The 20,179-nt window shown below is 53.0% G+C and overlaps 1 protein-coding gene across 5 annotated transcripts in view; it reads right to left on the reverse strand.

Moving 5' to 3' along the window:
- Wnt7b (Wnt family member 7B) overlaps positions 1-20,179 on the reverse strand; it is a 46,196-nt gene that overhangs the window by 14,531 nt on the left and 11,486 nt on the right. For 3 of the 5 annotated variants that reach the window (XM_034516570.2, XM_034516572.2, XM_034516569.2), the window contains exon 2: positions 8,467-8,693. In XM_034516570.2, coding sequence (XP_034372461.1) covers positions 8,467-8,693 — 227 coding nt within the window. Of the gene's footprint in view, positions 1-8,466; positions 8,694-11,655; positions 11,920-16,655; positions 16,999-20,179 lie in introns of those variants that run through there. The other 2 variants (XM_076911807.1, XM_076911808.1) reach the window with 2 other exon arrangements.

A 20,179-nucleotide genomic window follows, 5' to 3' on the forward strand; every position in this document is an offset into this window, starting at 1 on the left:
AAGATACTTAGTGCCCAGTGTCATTAGAAAACCCAAATCACAGCGAGATGCAACTCATACCCATCAGGATGGTGGGAATTAAAGACCACTAAGACAACATGCTGGTAAGGGCCTGAAGCTTCAGAGCCCTGGGCATGTGAAATGGGAAGCCACCACGGAAAAGTCTGGCAGGTCCTTGGAAATGGAATGGTCAAGCTTCCTGATGCGGCAACCAGGTATCTGTAGGAAATGAAGCCACACCCTCAGAATCCCACATGCAAATGTTCATAGCAGCTCAAGGTGGGAACAGCCCAAGGATGTGTCAAGGATGGGTGCAGAAAATGTACGCTGGGGCTGGAGAGATGGTTTGGAGAAAAGAGCATCTGTGTTGCGTGGTACAACTGCCTGTAACTCTAGCACCAGGGAATCAACACCTCTGGCCTCCCTGGGCATCTACACTCATGTATACACACAAGAAAGAAAGAAAAAGGAAAGTAAATGTGGTATACTCATACAACGGATTGTTGCTTAGTCTTCAAAGAGAAGTGGCGCTAACGTAAAGTCCTGGGCCTTAAAAACAGGATGTGTTGTAAATGAGGCCACACACAAAGGCCCCACATTGTAGTCTCCCACTTACAGTGTGTCTACAGCTAGCCAGTCTACAGAGAGGTATTGGACTGGCATTGCCGGGGGCAGGAAGATGGGGCCTAGCAACTCAAGGCTCAGAGTTTCTTCTGGGGCTGAGAAAATGATCTAAGATCAATGGTGATGGTGGCCACACTGTGTGCGTACTGCCCACAGAGCTGTATGGCTGGCTGCAGCCTGTCACAGAAGTGACACATGATGGTCTGAAGGGTTCTACACACCTGTCCTTTTCAGTGTGAGTCCTCATGGGACTCTGTCAGTGCCAGCTAGGTCCTCAGCTATCCATAAAGATTTGAAGCTGAGAAGCCAAGCTGGTGACTAACCTGAGGGCACACATCGTGTGATCCACTGAGCTGGGGTCTGACTAAGGGACACCTGAGTTTCACTGGCCCTGAGGCCTAAGTGCCAGACTGGAAAACCTGCACACCCCACCTCCTGCCTTAGACCAGGGACTCCATACACCTCTGTCAGTCCAACACCTCTCCATCCCAAACTTCGTCCCAGTCTGTGTGTCCCACACCACCAAGCACAGCCCTGCTCCTGGCCAGGCCACCCCAAGTCCTGAAGAGACAACTATAGGTTCCCCCATCTTTCAGAAGGCTAAGCACGGGAGTGGGGGATGCTGACCCAGGGCAAACAGGTTAGACTAGACGGGGCTCCTAGCTGTGAGGCAGGGGCAGCAGTCAGACTGTGCAGAGGTCAGCTGGAGGGCAGTGGAGGGACTGGGGGAGAGACAGGCAGGGAAGGAAGCTGGAGATAAGTCCTGAGTGGTAGAAAAGAAAGTCAAGCAAAGGTCTGAGGAACTGTGCTTCAGACAATGCCAGTCCTGAGGAGAAATGAACCGAGTGCCCAAAGTTTATCCCAGGAAAGCAGTGATGGTTTTCAGGGACTCTCCACACACTACTGTTCTTGGAAGAGAATCTAGGAAGATTTAAGATTTCTGAGAAGACAGGGTATCCTTGGAGGTGTGGCTCTAATCTAAGCTGAATGGAACCCTCTGGGCAGCTGTAGGGGTTTGGAGACAGCAAGGACAGGCAGGTGCAAGGGTGCCTGTGGGTGAGCCAATGGGATGAACAGGGGGTGAGGGAGATAGAAGACTCCAGAAGGCTGCCTATGTGGTGTAGGAGCCACTAGCGGAGGACATGACCAAGCGGAAGATGAGTCTTGGGGAATCGAAGGAAACCTTAGCTGTGAGTATGTAAGGGGTCTGAAGAAAGGAGGGGAAGAGCCTGCTTCACAGGCTTAGTCCCCACTACCAGCACCACCAAAGCCAGTCCCAGAGACCACTGGCTCTGCGCTACATGACCCTGGCCAGGCCTTTGACTCTTAGGTCTCAGTGCAATGGGTCCCCTTTAGTATCTCTTTCAAAAGGGGTAGCAGCACTCTTATGAACCTTCTAGAAAGATTCCTAGGCTGCAGTAGGCAGGCACATGAGACAGTGGGTCTGGGCAATGGGACATGGTTGGTGATCTCCCTGCTCAGCCAAGACCCCTTCCCTCACCCCAGCCTACCAGGTCTCCAGTATCCTCATACGTCTAGAATGACGTATGGAGTATGCTGTCTCCAACAGGATCAGTCTATAACTGAGAAATTGAGACTTTCAGAGATAAGGACATCCCTGGACCTCTGGTAGCTCCTGATGCCCCTGGCCTGTCAATGGGTATAGTGCCTACATGCAGAGAGTCCTCAGTCTGAACAGGGTTCTGAGTGGCTATTGGGCACAGAAGTTGGGAATGGAAAGGCTAGAGAGTCAGAACAGTGTCCAGTATGTCCTTTATGGCTGCCCATACCCCAGCCTGCCCACTCAGCCCCAATATGGACACAGTGCCCAGGGTCTAGGTGCAAAACATGCCTAAGTAGAAATCAAGCCTGCACCCTAGCATCCAGAGCCTCGGGCTAGGGACATCTCTGTGCAGCAGGGGCCCGGGTGGAGACAGAACAGTGAGGTGAGCCAACACAGATAGCACTGGGGTCTCCAGGCTCCGCCCAGTGCAGGTTAGGCAGGCTGCCTCAAACCTGTGCTTACTTCTGCCCCAGTAAAATGAGGTGATACCAAATGTCCCTTGAAGAGGCTTCTGATAGTAAAGTAATGCAGGGGAGGTATCACATGAGTACCACAGAGGAATTAGGTGACAAACTATGTGCAGCAGATACCATGCCTCTCAGAGTGGATCTGACCCTAGACCGGCATAGGTGTTACGTGTCCCATGTGTGAGCAAGGTATATGTGTGTGTACATGTGTGCATGTGTATGTGTATGTGAGTATGTGTATCTGTGTGTGCATGTATATATGTGTCAGTGTGTATGTGTGTGTATGAGTGTGTGTGCATGTGTGTGTGTGTGTATATGTGTTTGTATGTGTGCATATGTATGTATATGTGTGTGTGCGTGTATGTGTATGTATGTGCATGTGTGTATGTGTGTGCATGTATGTGACTGTGTGTGTGTGCATGCACATTTGTATATATGCACACAGATATATCTTAAGCTCATGAGTATGCATACATGTGTAAGTAGGTGTATACTTGTGTGTGACTGTGAGTGTGTTTGTACATACATTTGTGAGCAGGTACAGATGTAGTTGATAGTAGCATATGACTGTGTGTGTGTGTGTGTGTGTGTGTGTGTGTGTGTGTGTGTGAATGTGTGTGTGTGTTTCTATGTGCCTATCTGTCCTTCTCTATCTGTGTCCCTCTGTCCCCTCTGGCTCCCACCCCGCCCGGCCCCACCCCGCTTGGCTGAGTCAGTGTCTCCACTCTAAGCTCCTCACTGCCGTTGTCATAAACAGAGCACCGGGGAAAGGCCTGCCAGGTCCGAACATGCAGGCCCGCCTGCGCCCCAGGCTTTTGTTCCGACCCAGGGTGGCCCGCACATGCTGCTGTGCAGCCCTGTAGATAGTGCCCCAATTGGGGGCGCTGGGCCCAGAGGACAAGACCTGGCTACATGACAAGGGGACAGAAGGTCAGAATCCTTGGGTCTGTGTCTCTATGGATCCTGTAGAGATACTGAGGGAAGATAGAAGGACCTTAGACAGCCATAGCCTTTCACCCATGGTGCCTTGGGATAGGGTTAGCTACCTCCCATTTCTCCCTCCCTCAGGGCTGCTGACAAAACCACCTCTGAGAGAAGTGGGGGTTTAGCCTCAGCCCCTTCTGGCACAGGAGGGAAAACTGAGGCCCCAAGAACACGACTCTATACTCAAGGTCACCTGGGTGAGCTAGACACTGGGCAAGGAAAGATCTCCCCTTTCCAGGCCTCACCCTGACTATACTCCTGGCAGTGCCTGCTAACAAGGTGAAAATTCCAGCTCTGGACAAGTTCCAGGTGGCCTCTGAGGGGCTGAAGGATGACCCAGCTGCTTGAGGCTGCAGAGCTCAGCGACAGTGACAGAACAGTCCTTTGGGTGCAGCTCTCTCATCTGTGAACTGCCTTTCCAAGTAGGGATGGAGTCCAGGCAGTAGCCTGGGGTCTCATCACATCCCAGGCCAGCAACTGACTTCCAATCTCCTGATAGTCCCTAGTGTCCAGGACACTGGGACCGTATGCACGAAAAATGTTTGTTCTGCTGCCTTGGCTGGCCCTGGTGACAGTAATTTGAGATGCTTAAACCAAGTCTGAAAACCTCAAGGCTAGGGTCTCTTTAGCACTGCCATCTTCCTGCCCACCCATCCCAGTTCACTCAGGGTGCCCTGGGAAGAGCCCTGGGCAGAACATAGCAGGTATCCAATGCTAGCAAGCTGAACCACCACAATAGTTAATAATGGCAGCTACTGTCCCTCACACACCCTGATGTGTCTGTCTTACACTTCTGTCTATTCAGTGGAAGCACACCTGTTAGCAGAGGCCTACAGCCATGGAGAAGTTAGGGCAGCCAGTACCCTTTTGAGGACAGTGCCCCCTGCCCCACAGGAGCCTGCTGAAAAAGCCCTGGTAGAGCTGCAAGGACATGTGATGAGGAGCCACTCTCCTTCCCCAAAGGCCCTTGATTCTCAGATGACCTAAAACCAATCAATCACCTGCCCCTGGGGGTCCTCAGCTGTCCCCCCCCCCCGCTGTAACACTTGTGGGCCTGGTTATAAGGACTCTGTCCTCTAACAAAGCTCACTTGGAAAGCCAGCAGGAGTCAGCCTCGGTCTGCTCACGTGAGCTCAGATTAGGGGCAGCCCTTATGCCTGGTCATGTCTGAAACCAGCACATGATGGGCAGAACTTTGCATTATGGAGCTAAGGACTGAAAACCACAGTCCAGGCCAGGTTAGTGGGTCAGAGGCTCCAGACTCAGGAGGAACTGGGGTTCATGCATGCTCAAGGGAAGACCCTGCCTGCTCAGATTCTTCTGGATGTTCGGACTTCTTTGAAAGCTCATGCCATTCTATCAGTGTCTTTCCCCGCCCTTCAGCCTCAACTCTCCCTCACTGATCCCCCAGCTTGCCCCCACAAAGCACCTGCCCTTCGAGAAAAAGACTTTCTGCTTCCTGGCTCAGGGCCTTGGCACATTCTGTTCTCTGGGTCTCTTTCCCTGATCTCCCCTCTGAGGAAGATTTTGCTGAAAGTCCTGGCTTTCCTATGGTGACTGTCAGCAGCTCCTGCACTTGCAAGAGAACACACACCTCTAGCAGACTTCTCTGGAATATCCAGGTATCCCTACATGAACACTCTCATGCCTCACCTCTGTCCCGCCCCCATCTCAGGAAAGAGCACCTATAATGTGTACAACCCCAATGGAAGAGACAGCTGGAAGAGCTCTAGGCCACCGCCCTCCCTGGAGCCTTGTGGAAACAGTACTGGACAGGCTGGAAAGTAAAGAGTGCCAAGCATGGAATATCACAACAGTGGCGGGGAATCTAAAGACTGCCTTGACCTTTTCAAAAGAATGGTCTCGCTAGCGCTCTCAGCGTGCCAGACAAGACTAGTGTGGTGGTCATCGTGGGAGTATGGAGCATCCCATCCCTGGAGATAAATAGGCAAAGGTGTTGGAGATGTGTCACTTTGCCGAGGGCCTTTGCTGTCTTCAGGAGGTTTGTTGTCAACATTCAAGTTTTAGGACTGATCCAAGGTCACAGGCAAGGCCTAAAGGGGGGCTGTCTCACCATCCAGACCATTGCCCCTCTCGGGGACAATCATTAATTGGCCCCGCTTGAGAGGCTGCTCCCAGGAGAGCACCCCGGCTGCCTGCCAGCTCGCAGCCCAGCTTCCGGGCATGTCCAGGCATCCAGCAAGCCTCTCAAAGTGGCCGGCTCACAGTACAGCCAGTTTGCTGCTTTTGACTCCCAGCCACTGAGAAGGGAGAAGGAGCCCTTCTAGTCAAAGCCCCTGCGGTTCCTGCCCTTGCCCCATCAGCTCGGCCTGTGGCCAGAGCTTCTCTGCTCGAGTACAGCAGGAAGCCGCAGGAGGCTAGCAAGCAAGGCAGGGCAGCGAGACCCAGGCTGAGCTCCAGAAAGCCTGCCCATCCCTGGGGCAGGGAGGGCTAGGGACAGGCACAGGCTGACCCAGCTTCAGGGTGTGGGAAAAGCGCCCCCCTAGGAGGAAAACAGATAAGCTGTAAAGAGGTATAGCAGAGGGGAGAGGCCTCTCAGATTGAGAAACTAGGCTCAAGCAGAGAAACCAGATGTGGCTGGGGCTCTGGTTAGAGGGAAGCAAGGTGAGGTACTCCAGGCCTCGAAGTTACCCTTACCTTAGGGCAGCAGAGAGCTTCTGGAAAGATTAAACACCGCTGGTTTTTATTGTTTGCCAGTAGCTGGCAAAAGTGGAGATGCCAGGCCCCTCCTGCAGCATCCTGACTTAGGAGGTGCTGGGGAATCAGACCCAGATCCTTTGGTGTACTAGGCCAGATGTTTACCCATAGAACAGAGAGGAAAGGACACACACAGAGTGGCTGCTGTCTGACCTGATAACTGGGTCTGTGGAAGGCAGGAGGCACTCACAGCCTCCAGGGGAGGAGCAGAGAGAGAAGCAGCCCCAACAGGGATCAAAGGGTAGGGTAGAGGGGTGGAGAGTGGAAATGACACCAGGTAGTCAGGTGGGTAGGGGGAGCCATGCAGAAACGCCAAATTGTCCGTGGGTCACTGAGACTCAACATCAGAAGACAATGAGCTGTCAGGGTGTGGTGGAAGAGTCCTGCACGTGTGCCAGGGGAGAGGGCACACCTTACCCAGGCAAAAGACAGCTAGAGGCAGAAAAGGACTCAAGTTGGTGAATCAAGATGGAAGCCCAGGGAATGGGGACAATTAGCAACACATAGGCCACCAATGACTTGGACAAGAAGCTACGTGGAACGGACAGTTGTGGGCCAGGACATCAGGAAGCCTGCCCAGGGCTCCGAAATGTTCCTGAAGGATGAAGGGCCAAGTTCTCCCTAGAAAAAGCACCTGAGGCAGGAAAGAGCGGCTCTCTGCAGAGTAGGGGACACAAAGAGTGGGAAGTAGAGACTGTTGAACAGCAGCGGCATTAGCAGCCTGGTCCCCAAGGGAGCAAGGGGCAGGAGAAGGACACAGGCTAGCCCTGCCTCAGTGTCCTTCCTGAGGACAGAGCTGGACTCCTGGCTGCTGATGGGCCCAAGGCCATTTCCCAAGTGTCAGAAGGGGACACTGTGAGGTAAGGGGACAACTGTGGGGCCAGCATTACTCCTATACTCACAGAGGCCTCCATACGTGGCACCTGCAGAAGTGGGTGGGAAGCCACACAAGGCGGGTACCTCTGCCCACTACTGCCCTCCCCACCCCACCCCCAGCTGGCACCTGGAGGGAGCAATCTGCACTTGGGTGGCACAGCCCCGGGGAGGGGGCGGTGCCATGCTCCTGGCCGCACTAGGTGCCACCCACAGGCTGCTCACCACAAAGGGGCCCTTGGGAGTTTTCCTCTACACCACCTCCAGCCCCCTGCTGGTGTTTTCATCCCTGAAGAGCAGGCTCTGACTGAGTCCTGTGGCAGCTTCGGCCCCCTGGTACATGGGGGACCCCGTGGGCCTGAAGGCTAGGCAGCCAGCAAGCTTTATATTGTTCTTCCAAATTATCTAGTGAAGGCAGCCAGAGTCACTGTCCCTGGTCATGTGTAGCACACAGCATTTGTTGAGCGCCTACTAAATTCTGGTGCCGAGACCCAGACGGAGCCTATTGGCTCAGAGTTCATACTACAAATGAGGAAACGAAGGCTTAGAATAGTCCTGAGGGACACAGCCAAGGTCACACAGCTGGATTTGGATCCGGATACTCTCTGAAAATTTCCTTTAAGCCTCTTCCTAGCCCTGAGTAGGGTCCTCCCTTTGGCTTTGTTCGTGAAATGTTGTGAAACGGGCACCACGTAGCCCACACAGCACTTCAAGGTCAGGAGGTACCACCATGGATCCGAAGGGCTGTGCCCTCAGTAGCCACCTCACCTCACACGTTCTAGCAGCTGATCACTGTCTTCAAATGGAACCCACCCCTGCATCGTCCAGATCCACCCCTGCATATGGCACCTTACTTCAGGGTGAGAGCCATCATACCGGAGCCTCCTATAGGCTCTGACTACTAGAGTCGCTCAGCAAGGAGCAGGTGGCATCTCATGGTCCCCTCTGGGTGAGCTGCAGCTCTAATCCACATGCAAAGCCTCACAGGTTCTCCATGCTTTCCCAATGGCAGCCACAGAAAGAGGCGCAGGGTACTTAAAGAGACAGAATAGACCAATCCACTGCATCAAGTCCCCTTCCTCTGCTCCTATCCACATGGGTCACTGTGCTACTACCCCACAGCCCAGAGCTAGGACACTCATCCATACACACAGCCTGTGTGAGCTGTCTGGCCTGGACTTGGGTTGGCTGCTGGGTGACCCGGCCCCCAGCCCACAGGCCCAGAGACACCCTTACCTACTCGGAGCTCTTGCCCGAAGACGGTCTTCTCGCCCAGGGCGGAGCAGTTCCAGCGGCCGAATCGGAACTGGTGCTGGCACTCATCGATGCCCATCTGCGCCCCCTCCCCGATCACGATGATGGCATCGGGTCGGCTCTGGCAGATGGCACGCTGCCGTGGGGCCAGGCCAGGAATCTTGTTGCAAATGATGTTGGCTCCCAGGGCCACCACGGATGACAATGCTCTGTAGGAGGTTGGCGGGGGGCGGGGGGGACAGAGAGAAGAAAGGTGTTGAGACCCCCTCAGGCGGTCAGCTGTCCCCCACTGGCACCAAACACCTTCTCCACTGAGCCTCACCAACCCTGGAAATGTTAGAACCGCAGACCAGTTCACACCTGCAGAAGCCACGATCCCCAGGCCTGAGTCAGACACACAGATCCTTCCGATCAGACAGCATCCCACCTGGGATCTGTCAGCCTTGGCACAGTTCCCAGCTGTCTTGGCACCGCACACCCAACTCCCAGACCACTGGGTTTCCCTATCTGCTCCTTCTGAGCCCAAAGGACACTTCCTCCAGTTCCCACCTATGTGTGACCTTGACAAGACACTGAGACTAAGTTTCACACTCAGGGAATGGGTACAGACACCTGCAGCCCCCAGCATGCGAGCACAGACACACACCTGAAGTAGCCCAGCCCTTTTACGTCTAGATGAGTGGGTACACTGGGAAGAGACAGGAGCTGACATGAGATAAGCACCTACTGTGTGCTTAACTGGGCTCCGAGACTGTGGTTGCCTTTGTAATGACTCCTGGCAACTCCCAGGGAGGAAGCCTCTTGCCAAGTTCACTCTGAGCTTGGAGTATTATCAACATGGTTGTTTGTTTTTGTAATGAGGGGAAATTCGCATAACATAACATTAACCGTTTAAAAATGTACAGCCCCGTGGCCTTTAGCTCACACATACAGAATCGTAGCCTCCGCCTCTATCAAGTTCCAGGCTTTTCTCCACATCCCAAAAGGAAACTCTGTACCCACGAGCAGGCACTCCCAGCCCCTCCTCCCCCAACCTCTCCCCTTCTCCCCCTTCCCCCCCCCCCCAGCTACTAATCTGTCTCCGTTCCCACGGAGCTGCTGCCTGAGCTCGGACAGTCTGTGGAATCTTACAATACACGTGGTCTTTGGAGCCGGATTCCTTCCACTCAGTGAAACTCTTTCAAAATTTATCCAAGTCCCAGCATACATCAGTGTCCTGTTCCTTTTAAAGGCTAAATAATATTCCATTTGTACTCTGGGCCCCCACTTGTTGATCCATTCCTCATGGACGGACATCTGACTCTATCTCTCAGCTGTGGCTATGAAGGTGTGCATGCCTGTCGTTGTCTGAATCCCTGTTTTCAATTGTTCAAGCACCACCACTGGGAATGGACTTCCTGAGCCATCTGGCAACTCCCTGACCTGAAGAATTGCTAAACGGTTTTCACAGCCATTGTACTGATCTTTCAGTTCTAGGCAGAGAAAGAACATTAAGACAGAGGAGCAGAGGGGCCAGTCCCCAGGTTAACAGCCAAGGATTGGGCTCAGTTGGTGGAGATCTGGCCTTCCACGTACAAAAAGCCCTAAGCTCAATGCCTAGTACCACATAATCTATGTGGTGGCTCATGCCTGCAATCTCAGCACACTGAAAGTGGAGGCAGGAGAATCACTTCAAGGTCATTTTCAGCTCCTTAAAGTCAGCCTGGGCTACAACAGATCCAGTCTCAAAAACAAGAACAAAAGTCTCTGAGTCTAAAACACTAGACTGAGCCAGGTGGTGGTGGTGGCATATGCCTTTAACCCCAGCAGTACGGAGGCACAGAGAGGCAGGTGGATCTCTGAATTCCAGGACAGTTAGGATTACACAGAGAGAAAAAAAATTATATATATATATATATATATATATATATATATATATATATATATATATATATCAGAGAAGGGTTTGCTTAGCAAGGAAGCAGCAGTACAGAGAAACCACTGGGGCCTCCAAAGCTGACAGCTAGGCCTGTGGCTGTTCTTTACGAACTCTGTGTTTTTCCAGGCCACCATACTCCCCAGGCAGCTGGGCAGTCTCCATGTGGCTTGAGCCCCCAGTATGTGCTGCAGCCCTGTGACACTCAATCTCTGTGGCACGCCCTGCCTGCTCTACCTGCTAATCTGGCCAAGACCCCCCCTGGGTGTCCCATGACACAATGGGGTAAACACGCCCCAGGCTGGTGTTGAGGAAGGGCATCTGGGCGGGTGGGGCTGGGAGCGGGCTGGAATCTGGGGAATCCAGCCCAAAGTAACAGTAGAATCCTCAGGAAACCGAGCTGGGGAACCGAGATGGATGGGAACGCCACGGGGCAGTGCCACCACAGCAAAGCTGTCACTTCGGTACTAGACCTTAAGGGCGCTCCTTGTTCCCAAGTTCGTCTGATAGGCTTGGACCTCAGGCCTCCTCTGCCTACCTGGGAGAGCGTCCAGACCAACAGGCTGAACTGTGGGGACCTTCAGGGGTGAACAGATCCCAAGATGAACTAAGGGCAGCAAGAAATCATTGTAGTGGCCCCTAGCTGACTGTCCCACCTACAGACAGCTCCCTCTACCACCCAGATCTCCACAGCCAGAGACTTTTTGTCACTGCTTTTGAGACTAGGTCTGCTGTAACCCTTATTCAATAGTCATTTGTAGCTCCCCATTGCCCTCTGCCAGAAATATAAGGGATTGGCTCTGATGATCCCTCCCTTCGGTCTTCACTGTCCACCTTGACTGTAGTCATTGGTCCCTCTGTTAGTATGTTGTCCCTCCTCTATGGTTCCTTCTGGGAACCTCTATTCTCCCTTCCAGGTGTGTCCCTTCCACAAGCCCTGGCATCAAAAAGGGGAACAGCAAACATTTGTTCTGAGAGTCAAATCTCATCCCTCTGTACCCTGCCGATACTGTCTTTATGTCACTCCAAATGGTAGATGCACACCCAAAATGCCAAGTCCTGGCTGACTCGGGGGCCCAAGAATGGCTGTGTAGGGGAAGGGCCCTTTCCAGCTCCCATAGGATGCATGAGATACACAAACCACTATTGGATTTCAGCAACCAGACAACAACCCATTTTTGTAATGAACTTGCCACGCACGTTTTCCCAGAGACACGGTGGAAGCAAGCAGTATGCACAGTGAAGTACAAACTCACCTGCTCTCCCAGAAACGCAAACCTCTGCACACCCACCAGGACCCCTGTGAGCAACACTGAGAAGCTGTAAAACACCACTTGTGGGTGAGGAGGCCAGGGAGCAGAGTCCTCCCTCACCACAGCCCCTGTGGGCAGCATTTGGCAGAGAGTTAAAAGTCACACACAAAGCTGCCCGGAAATTCCATTTCTTGGCATAGATCCAAAAGAATTGAAGACAGGTGTTGAAACGAAACCTTCTGTATAAACACTCCCAGCAACAATATTCACAGTAGCCAGAGGATGGAAATAACCCAATTCCCCATCAACGGATGAGTGGCTGAAAACAAAATGCGGTATGCCCACGCCATGGAGTATTATTCAGCTATGAAAAGGAATGAAGCACACACTCATGGCCCTGTATGGAAAAAGCTCAAAAAGATTATACCATGGGAAAGAAGACAGATGCGGAATCCCAGATGTTACCTGAGTCCATTTAAAAGTAAAATCGAGAACAGGCAAATCCACAGAGAGAGAAGGAAGACACATAAAGAGGATGGGGCGGAGACTGACTGCTGACTAACAGTGCAATTCCCATCTGAGCGATGGAGTCCTGTAGGCTGATGGCCCTGCGGTGTTACGAAAACACGCAATGGCACCATTTTGTGCTTTAAGAGAGAGAGAACAGCAAATTTTATTTTATGTGCCACTTAAACACATTTTTTAAAAAAGCCAACCAACCACAATTCACAAGACTCTATACACCTCAAAGTAAGGGATCCATTGGAAGTAGGCTTTCACCAAATATGGGTGTCAGTGCTGCCAACACGGGACTTCTACCTTCTCAGTCCAATTTGTACCCACACACCCTTGCCAGTGTGTGAATCAGAGCCTACAAGAAACATTGTCTAAGTGACCAGGTACAGACACCGAATTTGAAGCTGACAGCAAACTGTCTTCCTTCGTGCTAGAGGGAATTCCACTGACAATACTCAACACTCCCCTCTGAAGCCAGCCTCTGTGCTGTCCCCCCTGTACCCAACTCTGCAAGGACTCTGTTCTGAAAGGATGGGGGGATGAGTGCTCTGTAGGGGTGCTGAAAGGTAAGTTCTCAGAGAGCCTGGGGGGGGGGGGATTAGGAGGCCTCCAGGCCCCACACAGAGCCTGCACTGCGCTTCCAGAGCTCAGAGGTGGACACTGAACTGTACACTGGGAAACCATGTAGAGCTGGCAAGCCTAGGGAGGGGTGGTGAGGTGGGAAGTGGGAGGTGGGAGGTGGGAGGTGGGAGGTGGGAGGTGGGAGGTGGGAGGTGGGAGGTGGGAGGTGGGAGGTGGGGGGTGGGGGTAGGAGGTGGGGGGTGGGGATGGGGGTGGGGGTGAGGTGGCAGTTGGGGATGGGGTGAGGGTGAGGATTAGCCCTCCTTCCTTTCTTTTTTCAAATAATTTGTTTTTTTAATTTCTTATCTATTTAGTGTGTGTGTGTGTGTGTGTGTGTGTGTGTGTGTGTGTGTGTGTGGTGTGGGTTCTTTCCTTTCACTGGACAGGTCCTGAAGATGAAAAGATCAAACTCAGCAAACTCAGACTATCAGGTTTGGTAGAAACACCATTATCTAACTCTCTCTCTCTCTCTCTCTCTCTCTCTCTCTCTCTCTCTCTCTCTCAGACAGCATCTTGCTCTGTAACCCAAGCTGACCTTGAACTCACGATATAATCCCTCCTTTAGCCTCAGTCTCCTTCAGTTGGAGTTGTAGGAGAGTGCCACCCTATCACACTAGGCCTGTTTGGGTTTTGTTTCGTTGTCCTCAAAACCCAATCTAAGTCACTTCCTTGCTGAAAAGCATTCATTCATTCATTCATTCATTCATTCTTCATTCATCTGGGCTTATGGTAGAGAGGTCTAGTTGCAGCTCTCCTCATACTAACTCTTAGACATCAACTGATCATATTCCAAGTTCCTAGAACAGGTTAGACCGTGAACAATCCAAGGTTTTGAGACAGGGGAGTGGACTAAAGGCAGAGCCTGTGAGTAGGAAACATGGTTAAAATCCTAAAAACCAAGTAGTGGGTGCCAGCAGGAGGCTAGTGTCGTGTGGAGCCTGCTGGGGTTTTTGGCAGTGGGATGACAGTATGCCTGGCACCCTTTCCAGGCCACCCTGCAGGTGGCCCCCAGCTCTCATCCCACAGTGGGAAAACCTTCTTCCCACCCAGCAGCTGCCTGCTCAGGTATCCAAGTGACCAGACCAGGGCGGGCCAGTGAGCAGGGAAGCCTGGCAGGGGGGTGTGTGCCTTTGTGGCTGACTTTTTCCGTGGAAAAATTCTGTTCTGGGCTTGTCCCTCAAACTGCTCAGGGGCCCTAGGACATGGGCAGAGAGCCAAGAACAGCAGGCCACACTGGGAGCCTACAAATCTTCCTCACCTCTTGTCTGGATCAGGCTCCTGAAAAAGAGCCCAAAGGAGCTGTGGAAGAGTCTTCCAAGTTCACACCAGAGGCCAGCAGAGGCCAGGGGGACTGGAGTCTTGAGATGTCCAGCTCTGGGTTTAGGCTGGGTACTGTGCCAGGAGGACTTCCCTGGACAACAAGACCCTTTTACCTACCAGAAGCTTAAGGGAATGTGACTGCCTTCATGATGGGGGGGGGGGGGGCGCTGGAGGAGGGAGTGGGATGTGGCAGGATACTTATTCTGCTACATTGTATTCGCAGTGGAGCTCCGTGATTAGGTAATAGAAGAGGAGGTGGAGCTGGAAGAGAAAGAGAGGAAGGGGAAGGGAGAAAGAGAGGAAGGGGAAGAGAAGAAGGAGGTTATCAGCCATGGAGAACCACTGATGCATCAAAAGCTGTCCTGGGTAGCAATTTCTACAAAAGGTTAGATATTGGGTAATAACTCTAATTGTGTGGGCATCTTGTTGATTGAGCATTTCTAAATATATAAATCCTTTAGATAATCATTAAGCTTTAAGAGTCTTCATTCTACCGGGTACTGCAAGGATGGCAGATATTGTCTGGGGTTCAGCCGAACTTGGTGGATTGGCAGAGCCATCCCCCATACTGGCATCTCGTGGGTGCCAGGGCCTGTGCATCTAGCTAGCCGGAGCCCTGGTCAGAGCTGAGGAGCAGTGGAAACACGGTGGCTGCCCGGGAAGAAGTAGGACCCAGCACCGTTTTCTAAATGTCACCCCTATAGTGGAGGGCAGAGGTGGACATCTCAACCTTGCTGGTATCCCCCAGTGGTAGATATCCAGACCTCTAATGCAGCGGCTACGGCCACAAACTGTGATGCTGACACGATCCATGGGAGCCACAGCCATGCCTCTTTATGGCTGAGCGAGGTAGGCTCAAGCACATTTCCTAAGTTCAGCTTCCTCCTTGGTAAAAGGGGTGCAAGAGCATTCGGGACACATGGCAGAGCTGATGGGGTGGAGAATGGTGTGGCACATGCACTCATACCACAGCTAGTGTGTGGTAACGTTTCACCTGTGGGGCCAGCTCTATCCGCCATCATTGAGGTTGGGATCACGCTGGTGCTGCATTTACTGGACACACATAGCTGCTGTACTCCTGGTTCCCACACTCCTCCTGGGACCAAGAAGGCACCGTGCCTATAGTGGAACTCTGAACTACTGCATGCCCACTGCTGTCTCCATGACAACCCAAGGGGACATCCTCAGGCTCTTCCTCCCTTTAACCTTGCCAACTCACTCTGTGTCTGAGAAACAAGGGACTCCAGCCAGTACAGTAACCAACTACCAGATGAGCTGTGGCCATGCCTAAGGGACCGATCCCTCCTTCAGGTCAGGTATCACCCTGGGGTTTCCTCTAAGTATCCCCCCTCTCTGACATCCTTAGAGAGCTCACATTAAAGGCTGGTGGAATGGTGTTCCCTAATGCCCAGGACTGAGGTTGCCCTGTCCTTACTTGGTGTGAAGGACACTCCTGCTTCCTTCAGGAAGTAAGCCCTCCAAAGGGTGTGCTCGGGTCAGGGGTAGAAATCTAACCTAAATCCTTCATGCTGCTAGTGTTTTCAGTGCTTGAGTCGGAGAAGATCTACTGTGTGCTAGATTGGGCCCAAGACCCACGTAATGTCCCTATGTGAAAACGTGTGATAAGAATTGATATTCTTTTCCCCAGAGCCCCAGAGAGGCTTGGCTGCCCAGGGCTGGCAGGCAGGCAAGGATCAGGAACTGTAGCCTACTGCCCCACCCCCTCAGTGAGTTAACAAATGAAGGCTTCTACTCAGGAAGCTCAGATACACTGAACACAGAAGAGGCCCCTCACAGGATAGTGAACAGGCTCCTGGCTCACATGCCCAGCTGAGTGAAACATGGGGTTTCCTCAGTGTAGAAGGGCAGGTGATGGCTCCAGGGGCAGTCATGGTGTTTCCTCTCTTCATCCTGGGTGACAGGTCAGTGAAAGCCATGTCTGTCATTTACCATCCTTTTCCATTTAAATGGCCAGAGTGAAATGGTGTCATCGCTGGCCAGAGAGGTGACCGACAAAACAGTCTCTCCCACCCAGAGGAAGCCTCCAGACACCTCAAAATCCACAGATGAAAGGTGGCCACAAAGCCAAGCATCTCTACCCCACTAGTCCCTTTAAATCTCCACCCATGAGAGCAAACAGGCCCCATAAGAGCAGTGACATCTGCTGGGCTTCTCTCTGGCCTGAGCCTTTTCCACATGGGACCAGGCTGCCCCCAGGCTGCTGGGCTGGAACAAACACGTGTGAAGAGAGTCAGAGAATGCAAAGACAAGCACAGGACCCAAAGACTGCTTAGAACTGGAACTGAGGCTATCCTGGCCTAAAGAAAGACATGAACCATCCTCTCTGGAAAGCAGGACCTTTTCAAAACACATCTTTCCCTGGGACAGGCCCCTTAGCCCTCTGGTCCCATCGCCCTTTCATGCTCCAGCTCCTGGTCTAGCCCAGAGCTGTTTGCACTGTTCTCGGGCCTGTCCTACCTCAGAGCCTTTCCCTGCCCTCCCAGCTGCAGTCTCTCGAACAACTTTCTTTGCTCCATGCTACCTACCTCGTGGCACCAGGATTAGGCCTCCCTCTTCTCTCTCCTGCTGTGCTCTTCCAGATCTGATCTTCCACTGCAGACACACCTCCTCACAGACAGTGTGTGACCCCCCACTCCCAGGCCTCTCCAAAGGCTCTGCCTCTTTGCCTGCTGCTGACTCCCCCAGGGCAATGATTTCCCACCATTGCAAGATAACCGAGGTCACTGGGTCTCTTGCCCCAGTTCCAGTTCTAGAGAGTAGGGTCAAGCTGGCCTAAGCTTCCCTCTGGGCACCCCCAGTCTTGGCCCGGACAGCTACCCAGCTGCCCAGCAACTCCAGCCCACACTCCTGGCCCAGGGCGCTTTGTAATTCTTCCTTCTTGGGCATCCTCTGGCAAAATATTTGAAGAATGTTCTAATTATCTATGATCGGCCAGGAAGGCGGGCCTGGGTCCACTCATCCAGGAAGTAACTCAGCAAATCCCCTGGAGGGTGGCGCTGAGCACTCCCTCCGGTGGGCAGGTGTGTCCAGGGCTTTTCCAGGCACTGAGGGGCCCAGGAGCTCTTCCCAGGCTCTGGATCACACCCAGGCTGGGGGTGGGAGGTTGGTTGGGAGCCAGGACTAGAGGAACCTCGATGTTCTTGCCAGGCAAGTGGGGATAGGAATGTCTCCCTACTGCAGATTGGCCTGAGCCCCCAGATCAGAGTCCCCACCCACCCACACACAGAGAGACATTAGCTACAATCTGAATTAGATTACACTGACCAAGGAGAGCTCACCTAGGCCAGAACTGAGCACAGCAGGTCCCTTTGGCAGGTCTGTGGAACAGAACTGGTCAGTGTGGAACACAGCAGGTGCCAAGGCCCCTGCCCTTAGGCTACCTGTCCTCCCTCTGGTCCTCCTTCAGTTTTCTTCCCTCTGCTGTCTGGTAACCCCAGCTCAGAAATATGGGCAGAGCATGTAGCTCCAAAGCTGTGTTTTGTTTCTTGACTCATCCCCTCCCTCCTCCCTCCTTGCTTCCCTCTTCCGTTCCCTCCTCCTTCCCTACTCCCTCCCTTGCCTCTTCTCTCTTTCAGGGTCTCATGTAGCCCAGGCTAACCTCAAAATCACTAAGTAGCCAAGGATGGCCATGAACTTCTGATCCTCCTGCTTATACCTCAGAGTGCTGGCACTTTGGGGGCGCACCACCCCAATAGTAAGTACCTGGACCCAGGTGAGACCCTGGAGGGAGTATCAGAGGGCAGGTCTAGCCTGGCTATCCAAGTAGCTCTTTAGCATGCTCTGACACAGGCTCTACACCCATAGCCACAGTGCTGAAAGAACACACACCTAGTTTCCTGCCTGTTCTACCCATCCCTACAGCAGTTCCTGGGGTTGGCTTTTGAAGCCTAAACTTGCAGAAGGGAAAACAGACAGAGAAACCCAGAAGGGTCTAGAGGCAGCCAGGGGCTGGAGATGGCTGAGGGTGGGCAACTCTAGGGCTCTGCTTGGGAATTCAGCTACCCCCAAACCCCTCCCCGGCCTGTTTGTATCTCAGTTTCCCATTCGAATATCAAGGTGGCTGAGACAAAAGTCAGGGTACCTGAGGCTAGACCCCAGAGAGGACCTCCACGGCTGTGGAAACTAGGTTCCAGTTCTGCTAAATCTCTGACTCTTTCTGACAAGTCTGGGCCTCAGTCTACCTATATGTCAGTAGCGGGGACAGTCTGCCCATGGTTGGGTCTCTGGTGGGCAGTCCCTCCCCTCCAGCATGGGCCCCACTCCTCCTATCTTTCCAAGTCACTGCTCCCCTCAGCTGCTCCTGGTGTTCCCAGGCAAGAGAGTAGAGATTCTGCTAAAGGCTTTCCCACCCTTCTACATAGCTGGCATTCCAGCCAGGCATCCCAGGACCCCACCCTGGAGAGAAAGAAGGCAGTCTAGGAGAAGCAGGCGGTGAGCAGGAAGCCTGGGTAGATTGGGGTGGTTGAAGATGGGAAAGCCACGCCCACTGAGTGGCACATGGAGACATGGGCAAAGGGCTTAAGGGGGCTAATGGGTTCACTGAGTTCTCATGGGGGTCACTGTAGTTTTCACTGACTGACCTCCGACTTCAGAAACTTCAGGACCTTTCCTGGCACGTAGGGCCCAACATAACATGCCAAGTCCTGGCCTTAACGGATCAGGTCTTTGCCCTGGGAAGGGTACCTTGTCTCTCCAGCAGTCAGACAGGACTCCATATCCAGCACAGTACCCCCACCTCCAAGAAGCCTGTCTGACCCTGCTTTGTTCTCACTTAGAAGACACCCATGCGTGCCAGGCCTGGCACAGAGGCTGAGGCAGCTCCTCTGGCCCTACTCTTTGCTTCCCACAGTACAGATGGAGACCACCACATCCAGAGATGCCATGGCCCCTGGGGCTATGAGGCTGGCTGAAGCCCAAATGGTGCTGAGTCTCCTAAGCCCAGCGTAGCACTTGCTATAAAATCTATGTGATACAGGGTGCCCTGAAGGCATGGCTGGCCAAGACACCAACCTGAGACCAAGGGACAGAAGGACAGGTGGGTGTAAACGGTGGGAGGGAGTTGGCAGGCCCCACTGGCCTATCGCCAGTTTGGGAGTCTAAACACTGGATGGCTGAGCCAGCACTTCCTGGGACACTCTGAGTATGTTCTGAGCTGTGAGTTTGGGGACCAAGTCCCACACATGGGGGACAGCAAGTCACCATCTCTCTACAGACTTCAAGGCAAGGCTGAGTTCTTATCCAGAATCAGGTGGGAGACAGAGCCTAGAGGGGGTGGGGCCTGCCTGACCACACAGTACCCAGGGCACTGTGAACCTCAGCCAGGGGCCTGACCCATCTTCTGACATCACAGTTGGGGCCTATCTGAGTCAGAAGCCCCCCCTGGGGACTGTTCTACAGTCCCTCACCTTAGGGCTCTTCTATGACCTTAATGGCTTCCCCAGTCAACTGCCTCAGACTGAATGCCCTGGGAAAGGGGCCACTCAATGCCAATGGCTAGCCTGGGTAGGATCCCATTATTCCCATTTTCCAGAGGAGGCTCAAAGAAGGGCAGTGTTTTGTCCAAGGCTGAATAGCAGTTTGGCAGCAATAAAACCAAGTGTTTTGTCTCTGCCTCCTTGATATCCTCCACTGCGGCTGTGCCTGCCCCGGTCCTTCCTGCTACAGGAGTCCCCACATTGGAAGGCACAGGCGAAGACAGGGGCCTTGTAGACCTGACTGCACACCCTGTCCCACTGCTCTGTGAGGGGTCCCGAAAGCATCACTGACCTACAAGCTGCCAACCTATGTTGCTTCTGGAGCAGAGCTATCATACACACACACACACACACACACACACACACACACACACACACACACACAAGGACTTCCCTTAGGTAAAGTCACTGCCACATACTCTACTGCAAAGATGCCAGGAAGGAAACACAGAACGTCAGGCAGGGCCAGGAGCCCACCACCACAGGCACCACAGCCTGAGGAAAGTTGTCCATCTCTGAGAGAGGACAAGATAGAAGTTTAAACTCTATTCTTCCTGGACATTTTCAGGGCTGTG

Source organism: Arvicanthis niloticus, chromosome 13 (genome assembly GCF_011762505.2).
Source record: "Arvicanthis niloticus isolate mArvNil1 chromosome 13, mArvNil1.pat.X, whole genome shotgun sequence".
NCBI classification, from domain to species: domain Eukaryota; kingdom Metazoa; phylum Chordata; class Mammalia; order Rodentia; family Muridae; genus Arvicanthis; species Arvicanthis niloticus.